Source organism: Acipenser ruthenus, chromosome 14 (assembly GCF_902713425.1).
Source record: "Acipenser ruthenus chromosome 14, fAciRut3.2 maternal haplotype, whole genome shotgun sequence".
In the NCBI taxonomy this organism is placed as follows: Eukaryota; Metazoa; Chordata; class Actinopteri; order Acipenseriformes; family Acipenseridae; genus Acipenser; species Acipenser ruthenus.
Genome location: NC_081202.1, coordinates 27,122,532 through 27,139,052, shown reverse-complemented (window position 1 = coordinate 27,139,052; position 16,521 = coordinate 27,122,532). Strand labels below are relative to the sequence as shown.

Below are 16,521 nucleotides of genomic sequence, written 5' to 3'. Positions count from 1 at the left end.
TAAATCCATATTTGCGTTGTTAAATTCTGCTGCTATGAATCTTCAGCTTCAGACTTCAGGTTTCACTTATTTGAGTGTCAAAATTCATACTAATTTCAAAAGGGTTCGTAAAGAAAATTTTACTAATGTTTTGACTCAAATAAAAGCTGACTTTTAACTAGATGGACTCCACTACAGCTTACTATGCAGGGTAGAATACTGGCCATAAAGATGAATGTTCTCCCTTGTATAGATTTTCTGTTCTCTATGATACCATTGGCTCTTCCCCCAAAATATATAGAAGAGATTAAGTTAATTTGGAATAACAAACGCCTAAGAATAAAACTTATCAATTTACAGCGTTTAAAGACAGATGCTTGTCTAGCTTTACCAAATTAAGTTTTATTATTGGGCGTTCCAGTTGAGAATATTTAAGTCATGGCTTGATCCAAAATTGCTTGTCTCTTGGCGGCCTATTGAGGCCAACATGGCAAAGCCTCAAGATCTCCCCTTCTCTGGCCTTAAGCAACGCTTTTGTTTCTCTGCATATGGGTCATTTCATTGCCAATACATTAGATGTCTGCAGAAAGTCTAATAACTTTCTTGGTATAAATATAAAGTTACATAAGCTATCCCCTATTTTTAATGTCCTCTAAGAACCTGGCTCACCAACTTATACATTTTAAATTTGTATACAGAGCCTATGCAACTCAGTACAGAAGGTTCCAAATGAGAACTGTAGATGACCCCCTTTATCATATGTGCACCCAGGGAGCAGTGGGCACCTATATGCATGTCTTCTGGTAATGTCCCAAAATTCAAGATTTTTGGAAATATGTTGTTCCAATCATATCAGGATTGATTGGCACTCAATTGCCGCTTCTCTTGGCAGATGACGACTCATTTAATCTTAGTATTCACTCTAAACTGATTTTTCTTGCAGGGGTGACTGTGGCAAACAAAGTTATCCTGAGGGGCTGGGTGGAGCCTGATATATCATACAAAGCTGCATGGTTAAGTTTTTTCCATGATATAGCGATGCTAGAGAGATCCACAGCTAAATTACATTTAGCCGGCTCTGCCACGATAAGTATGTGGGCAGGTGTAGTTTCTCAAATTATTGGCAGGATACATATATAATTGGGCCCCAACATTGGCAACAATAGCATTAGACTCATTATTTATTTATTTATTTATTTATTTATTATTTATTTGTATGTTATGTTTTCTTTATCTGTTTTTGTTATTTGTGCAAATAAAAAACAAATTTGAAAACAAAAAACAAAACTGGGTGTTAATGTTTATCATGTTCATATAAACAGATTTTCTTTGTTGCACCTTTTGTTTCTTTTTTCGAAAATGGCAGTATTGACAACCATTCATTTTTTTCAAGCTGCAACTTTTAGATTCGAGATGGTTCGAAAAGATGTTTAAGCTGTCTGTAAATCAGTGTCCCTTTTTTCTTCAGATTGTTATTGCAAATGTAATATCTTGCAATATTGTATTAGAAATGAGAGGCTTATTTCACTTAATTTTCTATTTTCCATTCCATGTTTCTAGCACATTGTTTACTGCTTGCTAGTCTGACCTCAACTCCAGCTCTCCCTTATTTCTTAAAGGGCAGTACTTCACAGAACCTTCTGTTGAATACAAAAAAGAGACAAAATAGAAGTATCATGTTAATTGTTCATATATAATATTTTCCAGTGCTCAACATTTACATTGTAAACTAACACAAATAAATGTGTTCTGGTTTGAACTAGATTGGTACATAACAATTCAAGCTTAAAATGGAGATCTACACCTAATAAAACCCCCAATTGTTCTTTGATTAAAAATCTCCACAGGGTATAAGACATGAAACACTTATTAAAACTGGCTGTGCTTGACTTTAGACTTGAATTGAATATCTAGTATCTACATGTGCAAGTGCCTAGTGAGTCCAGAGTAATGGTAAAAATTGTATTTCTTAGTTGTGGCTGACAAGTAGCCTATAAACCAAATTTTAGTCTGGACACCTTAGAAGTTCTAAGGGTATTAAGCTGTTAAAGTTCATCGAACTGACATTTGTAATTTGGTGACTAGGCACATACATATTCCACAATAGGATGACCTACACAAAACACAGATACTGGAATTTTCACAATTCCATAACTGGTAAGTTTTCTTAATTTTACATGATTTGCAATTAACAGTAACAATAGTTGAGGTACCCTCCATGGCATTAAAACAAACCAAACATAAACTACAAGACAATTTATTTTATTTCACCAGCTCTGCATTAAATAATGACTCATATTTTAAAGACACAAACTTGTATCCTTAAAAACACAATTCAATAACAAAAAGTTTTTTACATACTAATAGATTGTCCAAAATGTACAAAGACTTGTGTTAAACATCAGGACTGCTTGTCTGTTTTTTTGACTCCGAGGAGTTCTGTTCTCAGTTCACCAGGCTTGGGGGGAACTTCGGGAATAGACTTGAAAACAATAAATAACAACCTGCATTAGTAAACAGTGTGTTGAGGACAAATACATATTTATCCAATTGGAATATTGTATAGTTAAAGTAAGTAGATAAGTGTTTCTACAGACAAAATCCTCAAATGTAGAATCTCATTTTTAGATGTTAACAGCAATAAATAAAAAGTGTCCTTTGCAAAAGTACCAAGGCTTAGTGGGGTGTTGGTTCTACAGAAAAATGGAAATATATACAGTATTTTCAAATCATCCTTGTCCCATCAATCAGAAACATAAAAACCTCTCTGCATCACCCAGAATCAGAATCTGTGATAGTCTTGATATTTTTCAACAAATTCATGTCAGGAAAACTTCCTTTTCAGTGCTTTATTAATACACAGTAGTGCGTGTCGTGGTGCAGACAAAAAAAAATGAAAAAGTTAGTTAAAGTATTTATAAATGTATAACTAAATGTTGTACTACTCCGGATTAAATCTTAGAAACAGATTCAAAACCAGTCCCTCAAAGTGTGAACTCTCTAAACAATTATTATTCTTGGAAAAGATTCATATAACTGCATTTTCTTACCAGGTCGGGTCTGTAGTATTGATGAACCACTTCTGCACCAGCAAACATGGTTAAAATACTCGCCCCAAACATTTTGAGGTAGCGAGGCCAAGACACACCTGCAGGCATTTCCAGCTCCACGTAAGGGATACCTCCTGAATCTGTAATTTACCCTGGGGAGGGGGGGAGGGGAAGGAGTTGTTAATGCATGCAAGTAAACACTGTATTTTAACTGAAAGAGGGCAAATAAATGTCCAAGATAAGAAAAGGGCAGCATACATACTCCACCCATAAAACAGGTTAATTTACATAGAGGGCTGGCTTGTTGGAAACATTTACCTGCTGTAGCAGTCCCCGGTTCAAGGTTAGTGGCTTTCAAAATCAATGTTTCTGCCCTTCAGTAAGACTAACAATTAGGATCTATTTTTAACTTTTGTGGAAAAGATACTCGGTAAGTACAGTAATTCAAAAGCGTTCAAGTGTATACTGTACTCGAAAATAATTAATTAAAAAGAAGATCTATTAATCTTGAGTTTTCTGTGAAATTGATTTCAAACATGCGGTCACTGTCTACATAAGACTTCTTATAGCATGCATATTCATTTGTCAGGGTCACCCAAAACACTTATGGCAAGTTGGTATTTTAAATAAAAAACAAACTACCTTTGCTTTTCTGCCGGGTCACTTCCTTTGATAACAACTTACAACACTGCCTGGTCTCCTACGAATACGAAAAGGGACCTAATCGTCCCGCTGTATATAATTCCGTACTGCAATTTAACGGCAACATGTTTTGTTCCGTACGGAGGAAAAACGAATTGGAAGTCTACACATTTAATGAACAACGCAGATAATAGAAATCACGTGTAATGGAAATATCTACATTGTTGTTGTTTTTTGCTTTTGTTCAGTTATTGCCGTATTAACATCAGAACTTTGGAGTATGTATATACTATTACAGTTACTTACACAATCCTTACAGCTAATCGGAAATATGCTTGGCCTTACTCTTGTACATTTATTTTAAGAAATATACATATGGATGCTACTTTGGCGTTTATTCAAAAAATAAAATTAATGAGGTTAAATTATGTTTGTTTACAGTTAGGTTACAAACAGGGCAGCAGTGTGGAGTAGTTGTTAGGGCTCTGGACTCTTGACCAGAGGATCGTGGGTTCAATCCCAGATGGGGGACGCTGCTGCTGTACCCTTGAGCAAGGTACTTTACCTAGATTGCTCCAGTAAAAACCCAACTGTATAAATGGGTAATTGTATGTAAAAATAATGTGTAAAAAATAATGTAATTGTATGTAAAAATAATATGATATCTTGCAACAATTGTAAGTCGCACTGGATAAGGGCGTCTGCTAAGAAATAAATAATAATAATAACAGCAATGCAGTGTGTAGTGAACTTAGATATTTGACACTTCAAAGTCGTTAGACAATAAAAACTTTGCCACCTCATCAGGGGTCTTTAATCGACATTTGTGTATTGCATTTCCTTATCATGTGGCTCATCCTCAGCCAATCAAATTTGGGTTCCGGAGTTCAAATGTTTAAAGAAAGGAAACAACGCTAAACTAGGGGAGTACAATAACTTCAGTATGTTTTCAGATATATTTCCCATATCAACTTTAACTTATTTTTAATATATGAATATATAGCAAATTGTGTAATATTCTTAATTGTCCTTACGTTAGTTATTAGTTAGATTATGGCAGTTAACAACGTGCCTCGAGACTTGTTGTACCCTATTTCAGATTTGGTTGTGCCCCCGTGTGTCAGCGTTGACTGTCTGTCCTGGTTTAAAGATCCTCTTTGTTGTATTCCAACCCTGGCATCGGAAGATCGTTGATTTGTTTGGTTTTTATTGCAAGCAATGCTCAGTTGTTATTAATACAACCGTTTTCAGAAGGCGTTTGTGATAGGCATGTTCATCATCAGCTCTTTACAGTGATTACATTTCTAGTGAAGTCTTATTTTAAACAGTATTTATCGATACCTCCTTTTTTTTTTTTTTAGCTAGGCCGATTGCAGCCAGATTTTCTCTTGTTTAGTAAGTACAGTCAGTATTTATTAGCTGGGTGATTTAAAAATGGTGGGAAGTTTAAATCGTTTATAGTAAGTGTTGCGGTTTTCTGTGGTGAAGCTGAATTAATCCGAGGAGAGAAATATTTCCATTACAAAAACAATAAAAAAGGCATTTGGACAACAAAGGAGAGATTTTAAAAAGTATTGTAATTATTTCATCTGTTCAAAGTCCACAACTAACGATGGAAGAAAAGCAGTACACATCTTTGACGGTTCCCACGGATTACCTTCAGCATTGGTGAGTTAAATATAAATCACTAGGCCGACCGGGTATTTATTTGTTTTTTTAATGTTTTGGGTTTTTTTCCCGGGGTGTGCTGGACCATTTTCGAGTCTGTAAACCACTGGCATAAAACCACCGTTCATGATGAACTGCAGTCGTTTTAATTCAAGTAAACTTTCAAGTTTGACACATTTTTCGTGATGGGGAGTGGGGAAAAAAAAAAATTGAAACAAAAAAAAAAAAATGCCGCCCAATTCGTCATTGTATAGGCTGATTTTTCTTTGTGTGTTTTCTGCGAAGGAGGTAAAAACTACTTTTTTTTAAATCCAATTGGAACATTGTTGGTAATATAATATTACATCGGCTTGAAATGTGGTGTTTTATAAATATGTAATATATAACGTGGTACTACTATACAATTAATACATTGTACAGAAGTTATCGTTTTGGTTAGCGCAATACAAATGAAAAGCACAGAATGTACAAGTGTGAAAACAAATGTGTACCAAAAAAAAAATGGGCCGCAGTTAAACCATCTTAAGAATCGTTCTCCTATTATTGGCTTGCTTTATTTATTTATTTATTTATTTATATTTATATAATCTCCTACTCAACATCTAGCCTAATTTAGCTATTGTTTATTTCTTAGCAGTTACAGTTGTATACCATAATAAATATCAAGAATTACAGTACAATTAAGAGCAAGATACAAAATACAGTGAATTCAGTCCTAATAAGAGCAAATACAAAACACAGTACGATTTGATATCGGGGCAGTTCAAGAGCAGATAAGTGTTGATAGTTACATCAGAGTTAGATACAAGTGCAAGTGAAATACAAAATACTACAGATTGGGGTAATTGCGGGATTAAAAATACAGTAGAACAGGGAGCAGATAAGTGCATTAAAGGCAAAGTGCTATATTGTCCAGAAGGGAAGAGTTGAGTTTTACAGGTGTTGTCTGAAAAGGTGTGTCTTGAGGAGGGGCCGGAAGGTGGCCAGGGACTGGGCAGTCCTGACATCCATAGAATGAATTATTTATTTTTGAATAAATGGAATTAATCTGTTTTCATCCGATTATTTTGTATCTAATTCTGGTTTCAGATAATGTCCTGCTGGTGTGAGTAAACCGTTGGTTTTCCCACTTGAGCATCATTGCTACTTTACTTACGTAATTGATCCACGTTACTGAAAAAAAAAAAAAATCAATATAAATAGTAGAATCTGATATCCGATGTAATTGGTTCCAGGAGTCCATCGGATGTGTGCATTGTAGTTTTTAACATCGGGGCATTATAAATTAAGTGTCCTCCACTTATACTGGTCAAAGGAAACTGATGAAAAAAATTATTGCAAAACAAATCACAATAATGCAGTATTTGGCAGTTTGCAAAAACAGTTATTACTGTGCATTCTCAGTCTTTGCCAAAGTAATCCTATTACAGAAGCACTGAATTTACTGACATTAATTACACATAATAAAATGTGCCTTCATATGTTTCCATCGGTACCGTTCAGTTGGTAACAGCATGTGTAAGTTATACAAGCTGGAAGTCCATGGGTTAATATTTGGGAACTGTTTATTTCCCTGATGATTCTTCTAAAATCACAACTTGAACATAAATATGATAAAGGGTTCATTATAGGAGGCTGTGTGGTCCAGTGGTTAAAGAAAAGGGCTTGTAACCAGGAGGTCCCCAGTTCAAATCCCATCTCAGCCACTGACTCATTGTGTGACCCTGAGCAAGTCACTTAACCTCCTTGTGCTCCGTCTTTCGGGTGAGACGTAATTGTAAGTGACTCTGCAGCTGATACATAGTTCATACACCCTAGTCTCTGTAAGTCGCCTTGGATAAAGGCGTCTGCTAAATAAACAAATAATAATAATAATTCAACCATGAACCCTTTGTCAGGGTACACCTGTGAACTTCAGCGTTGTCATGTCGACTTATTGCTTTGAGCCAATGTATTGTTTTCTTGCTCCATATGGTTTTTATTAACATTTTGAAGGGCAGAATTGCAACCAATCACACACACTGAAATGCTTTATGGTGAGTTTCTTTCTCTATGATGGCTCCTTGCTAAAGGCTGTAACTTTCTACAGGTCTTATACTTTAATTTCTACGGCAGGCCAGTCCACATGCAGGGTCGTTTTTTTTATGTTGGTCCTAGGATTTATGTGCTTATTTTATTAACTTTTAAAATGTTTATAGGTTTCAATCAACTCAGCAGTTCCAAGCCCTTCAAGCTACGCAGTACCACCAGATGTCAACAGTTTCTCCATACATGGATGGGTCAAGAGAAGGCACAGAGATGACAGAGCTTTCTGTCCATCAGGAGCCTGCACCTGTTCCAGAACCAGGTACCTACCTCTGTGCTGCTCTTGTAAATGGACTGATTTCTTCCTCAAAATACATTAACTTGCCTTTCAGCATATTATGGTGAAATATATTTTGATACAAATAAATGTGTACTTCCTTCTAGATTGACAGATTGATAGATTGGCTTTACAAGTTACATAACCTTCAATTCAAAGTTTTTCAAGAATATGATGCAAGAAACTGAAGGAACAATGCAGTAGGGTTAAGAAAGAATTGGCATATTTCATGGTACTGCAAAAGCCATTCAGGGGTATACACATGTAAGAAGGTCTGGGAGGTTTGATATAGGTTGTGATGGAGAAAGAAGACTTAAACTGCTGTCTTGTCCACAATAAGCTCCTACAAAGGGAAAGCGAGGCAGACCTCCTGGAAAAGAGCCAAAGAAACCTGGTCCCAAAAAAGCAAAGGCAGCTGATGGAGTTGCTGGAGGGAAGCAGGAGAAGATTTCGGATGCCTTCAAGAAGGTGAAGAGGAAAATGAATCGCTTCAACGGTGTGTCCGAGGCTGAACTCATGATGAAAACTCTGCCTGATATTCTTACCTTCAATCTGGACATTGTGATTGTAAGTAACTGATGTTGAGATGCATGTAAATGTAATACCATTGTGAGTGCAGGAAGCATTGTATCACATTATTTTAATGTATGTCCTATACTGCTTGCTTGGTGACACATTAACCCTTCCGCTACAGCGGCGCTGGAAACCGTTCAACAATCAGTCAGGGATGGTTTATATATTTTCAAAAGTAAAGTTAGATAGACAGAAAGCTAGACGAGTGAGTTTTATTTTTATTTACAAAAACAAGTACAAGCTTACCAGAAATCATACTAAATCGTCCACAATGTTTATAAACCCAAAAATAAATTAACAAAATATTAACTGTAGTGAAATATTCACAGATAAACTTCAGGGATGACTCTGTCAAAATGCATTTCACTAAAGCCCCAGGCCAATAGAGATACATTTTATTATGAGATACAGCATTTCAGGATCTTAGGTTTTGATTACTGTATATACCATGATTTTAAAGCGCTTTACATAACCAAGAATGCTTACCAACCCGAAAGAGAGAGTCATTTTTTTTACAGAATATGTTGATGAGTTGACAGATCTGATGGTGAACTTCTTGACATTACGCACAAGTCGAAAATTTGGTGTAAAATGAAAACCAGACACGGTATTTATACAGTCTTTCTGATCCTAGTTCCTGAGGGTTGTGGCTCTACTGACACTTCTACAGTTTTTAGGTAGGAGATCACTAAATTACACTTATGGAGACATTTCTAAAGAGAAATTAATTTGAGTACATTTTAAAACATATTTTTTTTACATTCAAACTAGGTAATAGTAGGGCATATTTCATCATGGAGTGAAAATGTTATTCTCTTAATAATCTTCAGATGCTCAGCTGTTTAGAAAGGTATAGTACTGTATGCTTTCGGTGGATATTTGTCCTGATACACGAGCTGAAAGCCACATTCTGTCAGTCAGACCTCAAACAGGTAGAATGTTCACCGGAGCGGAAGGGTTAAACTAATCATTAACCCATGATTAGTTTGTTTCTCTGTATTTAAAAGCACATGGATATACTTGAAAGCTACTTGCACAGTAGAATTGGTCTGACAACTAATAGAGAGCACTAATAAAATATTGTCAGGACACAGAGCAATCTGTAACAACGTTTTACAATTATATTTTAACAACCAGTCATATTTTTTTCAAACATTTTGCTAATAAATACTGTTATCCAATATACTAGCTGACCAGCTTTACTATCTTTTTAAGGTAAAAGGTGGAGCGATGGTTTTAAAAAGGCCTGCTTGAGGTTTCAGTGGGGATAAACGCTTTCTGAATCTGTAACCAAATGACATTCAGTTTAAACAACACTTCTGGCTTTTGTAGGTTGGTATTAATCCAGGACTGATGGCAGCTCACAAAGGACATCATTATCCTGGCCCAGGGAACCACTTCTGTAAGTCTGAATGTCTGACTTCATTTAAAAATAATAATAATAATAATAATAATAATAATAATAATTTAGCTAGAATATCACCCTGCATACACTTGCCATAAATAACTTTAAAGTAAGTTATTGCTTTTCATATGCATATATCTGTTAACGTTATGTTAGTATATATTATAGAAATTGTGTTTCTGTGTTTGGGAAGAATTTGATATCAAAACACATGCATGGTATATATGCCAAATTTTAATATCATTGCCCACCACTTAATATATATATATATGGATAATTGTATTGGGTTGCTAATATAAAGTAAGGATATATTGTCTAAAGCAAGTGAAATAGTGTGTTTTCAAGTTTTTCCAGGAAACCCCACCCTTTGCAGTAATATGTTAATGCAAACACCCCCTCGTCTCTCTGTAGGGAAGTGCCTCTTTTTGTCCGGCCTTAGCGATACTCAGTTAAATCATGTGGATGACCAGCTATTGCCAGAAAAGTATGGTATTGGGTTTACAAACATGGTGGAGAGGACAACTCCAGGAAGCAAAGACCTTTCCAGGTATGATTTAAAATGGAGGGTGGTGGTAAAATCAAGATCAAGAAGTGTGGTACTGACTCTGTTTATTCCAATCCCTGATCTTAATCCAACCAGGTCATGAGTTACGAACACCTAGGTTCGATTTAAACTATTAAAGGTCTGGGCTAGAATAGCTTGAAATAGCCACCGGTGAATATCTCTGATCTAGAGTGAAGGTGAAATGAAAATGGAAGCAATCCACTAGGTGGTGTATTGGACAAAAAGTTTGTCATATATTGTGTGTGTACACATAGCTCATGGCTTCACTTGTTTTTTTATTCCTTGTAAACTTAATCCCATGCCCAATGCTTAGAATACAACCCTTGACTTCACATTTACTTGATTTGTTTTTATGACAGCAAAGAGTTTCGAGAAGGAGGCAGAATTCTAGTAGAGAAGCTAAAGAAGTATAAACCAGTTGTAGCTGCTTTTAATGGAAAATGTGAGTAATTGTTATATCTAAACACAATATTGTATATTAAACCAATCATTTCATCGAAGTTAATAGGAATCTACGAATTTCCTTTGTGTTCACTAATGTTGCTTTTATATGGTGAACATGTCCAATACCAAATTAAAATGCCTGCATGGCTTGTAAAAACTAAAACAAGGTGGCATTAATTACAACTACTTGGCATCTTTTGAAATATAAATAATGTGTATAAATCTTCAATTTGGGGTATGTTCTCATACTTCATTGATGACTTGCTAATGCTTCTCTTGTTCTTACCAGGCATTTATGAAATTTTCAGCAAAGAAATCTTTGGCGTCAAGATTAAGAAATTTGAATTTGGTGTGCAGCCTCACAGGATCCCAGAAACAGAAACGGTAAGTGCGTTCTCCAGACAACCTTTTAAAGATCTGCATGCCATGCCTTTCTGTCCAAATACATATCTACACTCCCACTAAAATCTGTTCCTCTTTCCCACTCTAAAGGCATGCTATGTGATGCCCTCATCAAGTGCACGCTGTGCCCAGTTCCCCCGAGCCCAAGATAAAGTCCACTATTACATCAAGCTGAAAGAGCTGCGTGACCAGCTGAAGGGTAAACCATCAGTCAGCAAGGATGTGCAAGAGCTGGAATACAGTTTTGATCTGAAGTTGGCAAAGGGTAAGAGGTTCTGAATGTCAAAACACTGCTGGGAACACAAACCCCAGGCATTCATTCTAAACACTTTGATCATTCTACTTTCCTGTTTTGGCTAGATCTATAATTCTAACTAAATTCCTTTGTTTAATCAGTTTCTGTGGCTTACTATATTGCATTATAGCACTCTAACTAACTTCCAATGTTAAGATACCACCACCTGAAGCATCTCCTTATATTTTGGTTCTTGTTTTCAGAGGATGCAAAGAGGATGGCTATTAAGGAGGAGAAGTATGATCCAGGTTATGAAGCTGCTTTCGGTGGTGCTTACAGTGAGTCTGGACCAGATGGCAATGGCCCCTGTAATTTCTCTGCCACTGAGCCAGGTAAGTGTGTTTGAAGGTAATCTGAATACTTTATTTATATGTGCCACAGCATCACACTTGTTTTCAAACTATTCCATAAGATGGTGGCTCTCAAACTTTTTGGACCTCGCCCCCCTTCCGCTTGTGTCTGGTACTTGATTTTTGAATTGATGTTTTTCACTTGAACGCTCGCAAAGAAATGCCACAGTTTTGCATTTATACATTTATAAATTCCAAAAACATTCACATTTTTACTTAAATATATCTGCTAAAACAGTATCTCATTTACAGTAACTCGTTATAACCCTAAAATGTCACTGCAGCAACTTGGTGAACGACAACGAAAGCCATCTAAAAACAGTTACAGTATTTATCATTCTTATATGGCCCTTAATTTTAAGGTACCGGTATACTTTTACAATAAGCATTTGCTATCTATGTTTTATAACTTCACTATGGTTCACAACATAACACAGTGGAATGATCACAGTATCATGCAGTGGTAACAGGGTGACCCACATCACTTTCTTTAGGCACTTTTTATTAACATTTTAAATTATGGTAATCTCGTTTTGATTGTTCACCTTTTGTAAAGCACTTTTTTTTTACGGTATGGGGTTTATACTATTCAATGACTAGTTAATTATAATTCAAGAACAAAGTGCAGTGCTGCTCAATACGATCGTGGAGACAGGGCTTACTAAAAACAATAAAACCAATACTTTAAAGCTCCTCGTCTCCAGCACTCCTCCAAAATCCCCAATGCCTTTTTAAGAAATACTAAATCTAAAACGTGTAAAAAAACACACACACAGAGCGAGACAGGAAGCACAGCAAGAGCCTCGCTCTAAATGTCAGCGGCTGTTTCATTCATTTTTTTCCCAACCCACCACCGAACACAAACAAGTCTAATTCCTTCTCTGCTCCTGTTGACTGTGCGTCCAACCTCCACTCCAGACAAACCCGGGTTCACATCCACAATAAAATCCAATCTCTCGAATGGATGAAATCAAGAACTTTTATACCAGGTGCTCAGCTTCTTCAAATTTATGCAATTTACATCTATGGGGGATGAGAACAACGTGCCAGTGGAATCTGTGCACTACAAAAGCAATGTGCTTTACAGTGATAAAATCAAAAACACAACATTATATAAAGTGAATATCAAAACGTGATTGCTAGGGGGCTCCCGAGTGGCGCCTCCAGTAAAGGCACTCCGCGTGGAGTGCAGGATGCGCCCTGTAGCCTGGAGATCACAGGTTCGAATCCAGATCTCCAGATCAGGTCTGTGTTGTCCTCCAACACTATAGGTCTGGTGGCTTTGCTGTGGATCCGCAGTGCGAAAAATGACGGATTGGGAGGAACATGTTTTGGATGACGCGTGTTTCAGCCTCCATTTCCCAAGTCGCCTGGTGGTTGCAGCGGTAAACCGGGATAAAAATAATTGGGCATTCCGAATTTGTGAGAGAACCGGGGTAAAAACCATTGGCGACGACTAAATTTAAAAAAAAAAAAAAAAGTTTACTATAATTAAAAATGTTAATAAAGTGACGGGTCACCCCGTTACACGGTAATTATAGGACAGATTGCCACGTGTGAAAAGTTTAACAATAAAGCCGAAATGAAAATGCTTTAATTTGCTTCTACATAATTTCAAACTGGTTAGACAAGCAAGCACTTGCAAAATCGGCTCAATTTTATATGGTGCAGAAATTATTTATTTTAACGTTTTTGTTTTGTTATGGACTTTGCCATACCTGCACGATGGGTGTCTTCGGTAGTCATATCTACAATGTATCGACAATAACAATTAACCATTTTGTTACAGACTTTCTAAAAATGTTTAACATAAAAAAAACAGTCCTACTGCAGTAGCAGGCGCAGTTTACACTGCCTCTGGGTTTCTGATCGCATCCGATCAGTTTTTTTTAATCCTTTGATGTAACTGTCCGGTCTACTTTTTAATGTTTTCAAGCAAATTGGCTTCATCACTGTCATTCTCATATCCACTCTGACACATTTATTTCCCTTGTCTAGCGCTTCTTTAACCTGTTGTCAGAGGGCGGGATCACTATGAGCACTGTATGCAACCCTCTGATTGGTCGAAGTATTATTGGCGATCCAATCAAAACCGCCAATAAAGCCAAAATAATTTATCTGCCTGTTATACGGTATAGGTTAAGATGTGCGCTGTAATAATAAAAAAAAATCCTGAACCTTCTAGCGCCCCCCCAAAATAAGTCGACACCCACCCCAGGATATAGTCTGCACCCCCCAGTTTGAGAACCACTGCCCTAAGAGATGCCATTCCACTTTTTCGTTCACTCACACAGATTTCTAGTTTGGTATCTAACCTTTTTTTTCTTTCTTTTCTCGCTTTTAGAAGCTGGCAATAAGGAGGTCAGTACACCACCTGCTTTTGGACAGGTTCCAGGTGGACAGGTTCCAGAAGGACAATGGATGATGCAATCGTTTGCAGATCAGATTCCAGACATTGGCAGCTGTAGCACACAACCACGAGAGGCAACAGGAACTGACTAAACAGCTAAAACCGAGAAACTGCATGATCGCTGCAGTTTTAGTGCAGTCAGCAAGACACCAAACCTCAGTTCCTAAACTGAAGTCTTTAATTCCTCCTCTCTGTTTTTTTTTTTTTTAACCGTATCAGGTATTTTATAAACCGGAGAATTACATAGTGAATTGCATTTTAAGTAGGTTAGTTTATCATATGAAAGCTATTTAAAGATGATAGATCTTTAAGTATTTAATGTAATTCATACATTATGTTTTCTGGGGTTTTTTATGCACATTTTAGAGATGGGGATATTTTACAATGTGCTATTTTGGTATTTGGTCTAGAAATGCAATAGTACTCCCATTTTTATTTGTAATGGATTTTTCTTAACTACAACACATCTGGATGTTACACTAATACTTGATCATGTTGTGTTTTAAAATGAAGGTGCTTCAATAATGTCTAGTGAATTTTTATTTTAGGCTAATTTTGTTTTACTTGAGTCTAGTATCTAGGTCTTATTGCAACTCAATCCAATAAGTAACTACACACTGCTATTCAAGAAACTGTATCCTAACTGAGCTGCCCAATTTGGTAATTAATACCTGGTTTTACAGCTTGGATGGGATAAAACCCAGGACTGCTTCTTGACTTTAAACACTTTATCATACTGAACAGTACCGAATCGTATTGTTGCTCTTAATACTGAACCATATATTGAGATTAAGCAAAACGGATAAAGGGGTCCACGTAGTAGCTGTTAAAGCAGGTTGGTAATCCTAGTTCAGAATGCTGGTTGGTACTACTGATCTCATCTACTCTAGCATTTAAAACCAGCTAGTGACTTTCACCGAGTTGCTGTTACATATGTACCTATTTTATTTTAAGTACATACTTCAGTTTTTGCCTCAGGGGAGGGAATAGTGTGAAGCTGCCTCAATTTCATTGCTTACCAGACTGACTCCCATCAAGAGCAGATGCAGTCAAGTTTGGGCATTATAAACCTAGTTGCATATACTGTGCCTTTTTAAAAGGACCAGAGATTAATTGTCCCTTTCCCAATGGAACTGCTGGAACAATGGGAGGGGAAAATGATATCAAAGACCTGTTATTTGTGGGAGCTACTTAGTAGATTATGGATTGTTATAAATCACTGGCAGGGGTTGGGGGAGCGATTTAAATCCATACAATATAAGTTTACATCGTCACTTCATGTCTCCAGGTACTGTAAAGTTATTTTTGCTGTAAATCTATGAGTTTCATTTAACTTGTAAAATGACGTGTGTGTTTAGATTTTGTATAAAAAACAAAAAAACAAAACCAGAACAGTCTCTCAAAGGGAAGATTTTGACATGTTCTTGAGACTCTAGGCACCAAGGTTCTAGCTTTGTCTAGACCTTTTTTTTTTTTTTTTTTTTTTTTTTTTTTTTTTTTTTTTTTTTTTAAACAATGGTTGGTTAAACAAAAAGAAATGCACATACCACGTCAAGGGCTTTGCTGAAGTTCTGTGAATGAGTGGGACTGAAAATATGAGCTTGACCATGATGGACTCACTTATTTGATTGCATCTCACATAAATAAGGCTTGTGTACCACTTTAGCAAGATTTTGAATCCACACTTTTGGGACTATTTGAAATTATATATATATATATATATATATATATATATATATATATATATAAAGCAAAATATATATATATATATAGCACTCCTAACTTGCTTATTTGCTTCAGTAAAGTTTGTTTTTTTTATTTTTTTTATTGGTGCTCTGTGACATCCAGGTGGTTCTGAATTGTCTCTTTATGCTGAAAATTGTGATTCAGCTTTTTACTCTAGGGTCACAAGTCAATTTCCTTACTTTTGAGAATGCAATCAACTTGTAGATCTATGTGCTGCAGACTCGGAGAAGCTGGGGGTGAGCTTCCTTCATTTGTCGTTATTATCCTGATTTGATACCAGTAATTCTTTCTGACTGTTTTAGCCAGGCCTATATGAAGAAGAGGGTTAACTGCAAAATAGTACTTCTTTCTCTGACTGGTATCTTCATGTTTCTAACCAATGAATTAAGAGTCCAATCACAAGTGATGTAGGTGCTCTTAATACAATGGCAGCTATTTGAAATGCCTTGAGCTGTAGTGTGTTTTGTGTGTATTATAAATATGTGTGTCTTAACTTTTGTTGCTGATTTTAGTGCAGAGGAACGAGGGAGGTGTATTTTAAGTATGACCAACCTGACCTTGCACAATAAAGATTTTGCAACATCTATGTATGTCTGTTTAATTTTGCAGACTAGCGAAGGGCTTTTAATC

At 36.3% G+C, this 16,521-nt stretch overlaps 2 protein-coding genes across 7 annotated transcripts; one reads left to right on the top strand and one right to left on the bottom strand.

Annotated features, from left to right (window-relative positions):
- Positions 1-503: 503 nt before the first annotated feature.
- On the bottom strand, positions 504-3,797 carry LOC117420018 (ubiquinol-cytochrome-c reductase complex assembly factor 6). 4 transcript variants are annotated; one of them, XM_034033513.2, is made up of 4 exons: positions 3,672-3,794; positions 3,030-3,169; positions 2,341-2,461; positions 504-1,619 (listed from the first exon to the last, which is right to left on the bottom strand). In XM_034033513.2, exons 2-3 carry the CDS (start codon positions 3,135-3,137, stop codon positions 2,381-2,383), a joined length of 189 nt encoding a protein of 62 aa, XP_033889404.1. In that variant the 5' UTR covers positions 3,138-3,169; positions 3,672-3,794; the 3' UTR covers positions 504-1,619; positions 2,341-2,380. The 4 variants fall into 4 exon arrangements, with proteins under 4 accessions (XP_033889404.1, XP_033889405.1, XP_033889403.1 ...); XM_034033514.2 differs by lacking the exon at positions 3,672-3,794 and adding an exon at positions 3,348-3,476 and having other exon boundaries at positions 3,030-3,181; XM_034033512.2 differs by having other exon boundaries at positions 506-1,619; positions 3,030-3,181; positions 3,672-3,797.
- Positions 3,251-16,475, top strand: LOC117420017 (G/T mismatch-specific thymine DNA glycosylase-like). Of its 3 annotated transcripts, none has more exons than XM_034033510.2 (10): positions 3,251-3,372; positions 7,538-7,686; positions 8,042-8,268; positions 9,607-9,676; positions 10,091-10,226; positions 10,604-10,686; positions 10,978-11,072; positions 11,181-11,355; positions 11,589-11,717; positions 14,080-16,475. In XM_034033510.2, exons 2-10 carry the CDS (start codon positions 7,590-7,592, stop codon positions 14,235-14,237), a joined length of 1,170 nt encoding a protein of 389 aa, XP_033889401.1. In that variant the 5' UTR covers positions 3,251-3,372; positions 7,538-7,589; the 3' UTR covers positions 14,238-16,475. The 3 variants fall into 3 exon arrangements, with proteins under 3 accessions (XP_033889401.1, XP_058842255.1, XP_033889400.1); XM_058986272.1 differs by having other exon boundaries at positions 3,337-3,459; XM_034033509.2 differs by lacking the exon at positions 3,251-3,372 and adding an exon at positions 4,642-5,339.
- The last annotated feature ends 46 nt before the right edge of the window (positions 16,476-16,521 follow it).

Excerpts from the sequence above, each read along its gene's own strand:
- LOC117420017 (XM_034033509.2), top strand. The coding sequence starts at position 5,284 with ATGGAAGAAAAGCAGTACACATCTTTGACGGTTCCCACGGATTACCTT. Across the intron at positions 7,687-8,041 it reads TGCACCTGTTCCAGAACCAG|CTCCTACAAAGGGAAAGCGA; the intron begins GTACCTACCTCT and ends GTCCACAATAAG. Across the intron at positions 10,227-10,603 it reads GGAAGCAAAGACCTTTCCAG|CAAAGAGTTTCGAGAAGGAG; the intron begins GTATGATTTAAA and ends TTTTTATGACAG.
- LOC117420018 (XM_034033512.2), bottom strand. The coding sequence starts at position 3,137 with ATGCCTGCAGGTGTGTCTTGGCCTCGCTACCTCAAAATGTTTGGGGCG. Across the intron at positions 2,462-3,029 it reads AATACTACAGACCCGACCTG|TCTATTCCCGAAGTTCCCCC; the intron begins GTAAGAAAATGC and ends ATTGTTTTCAAG.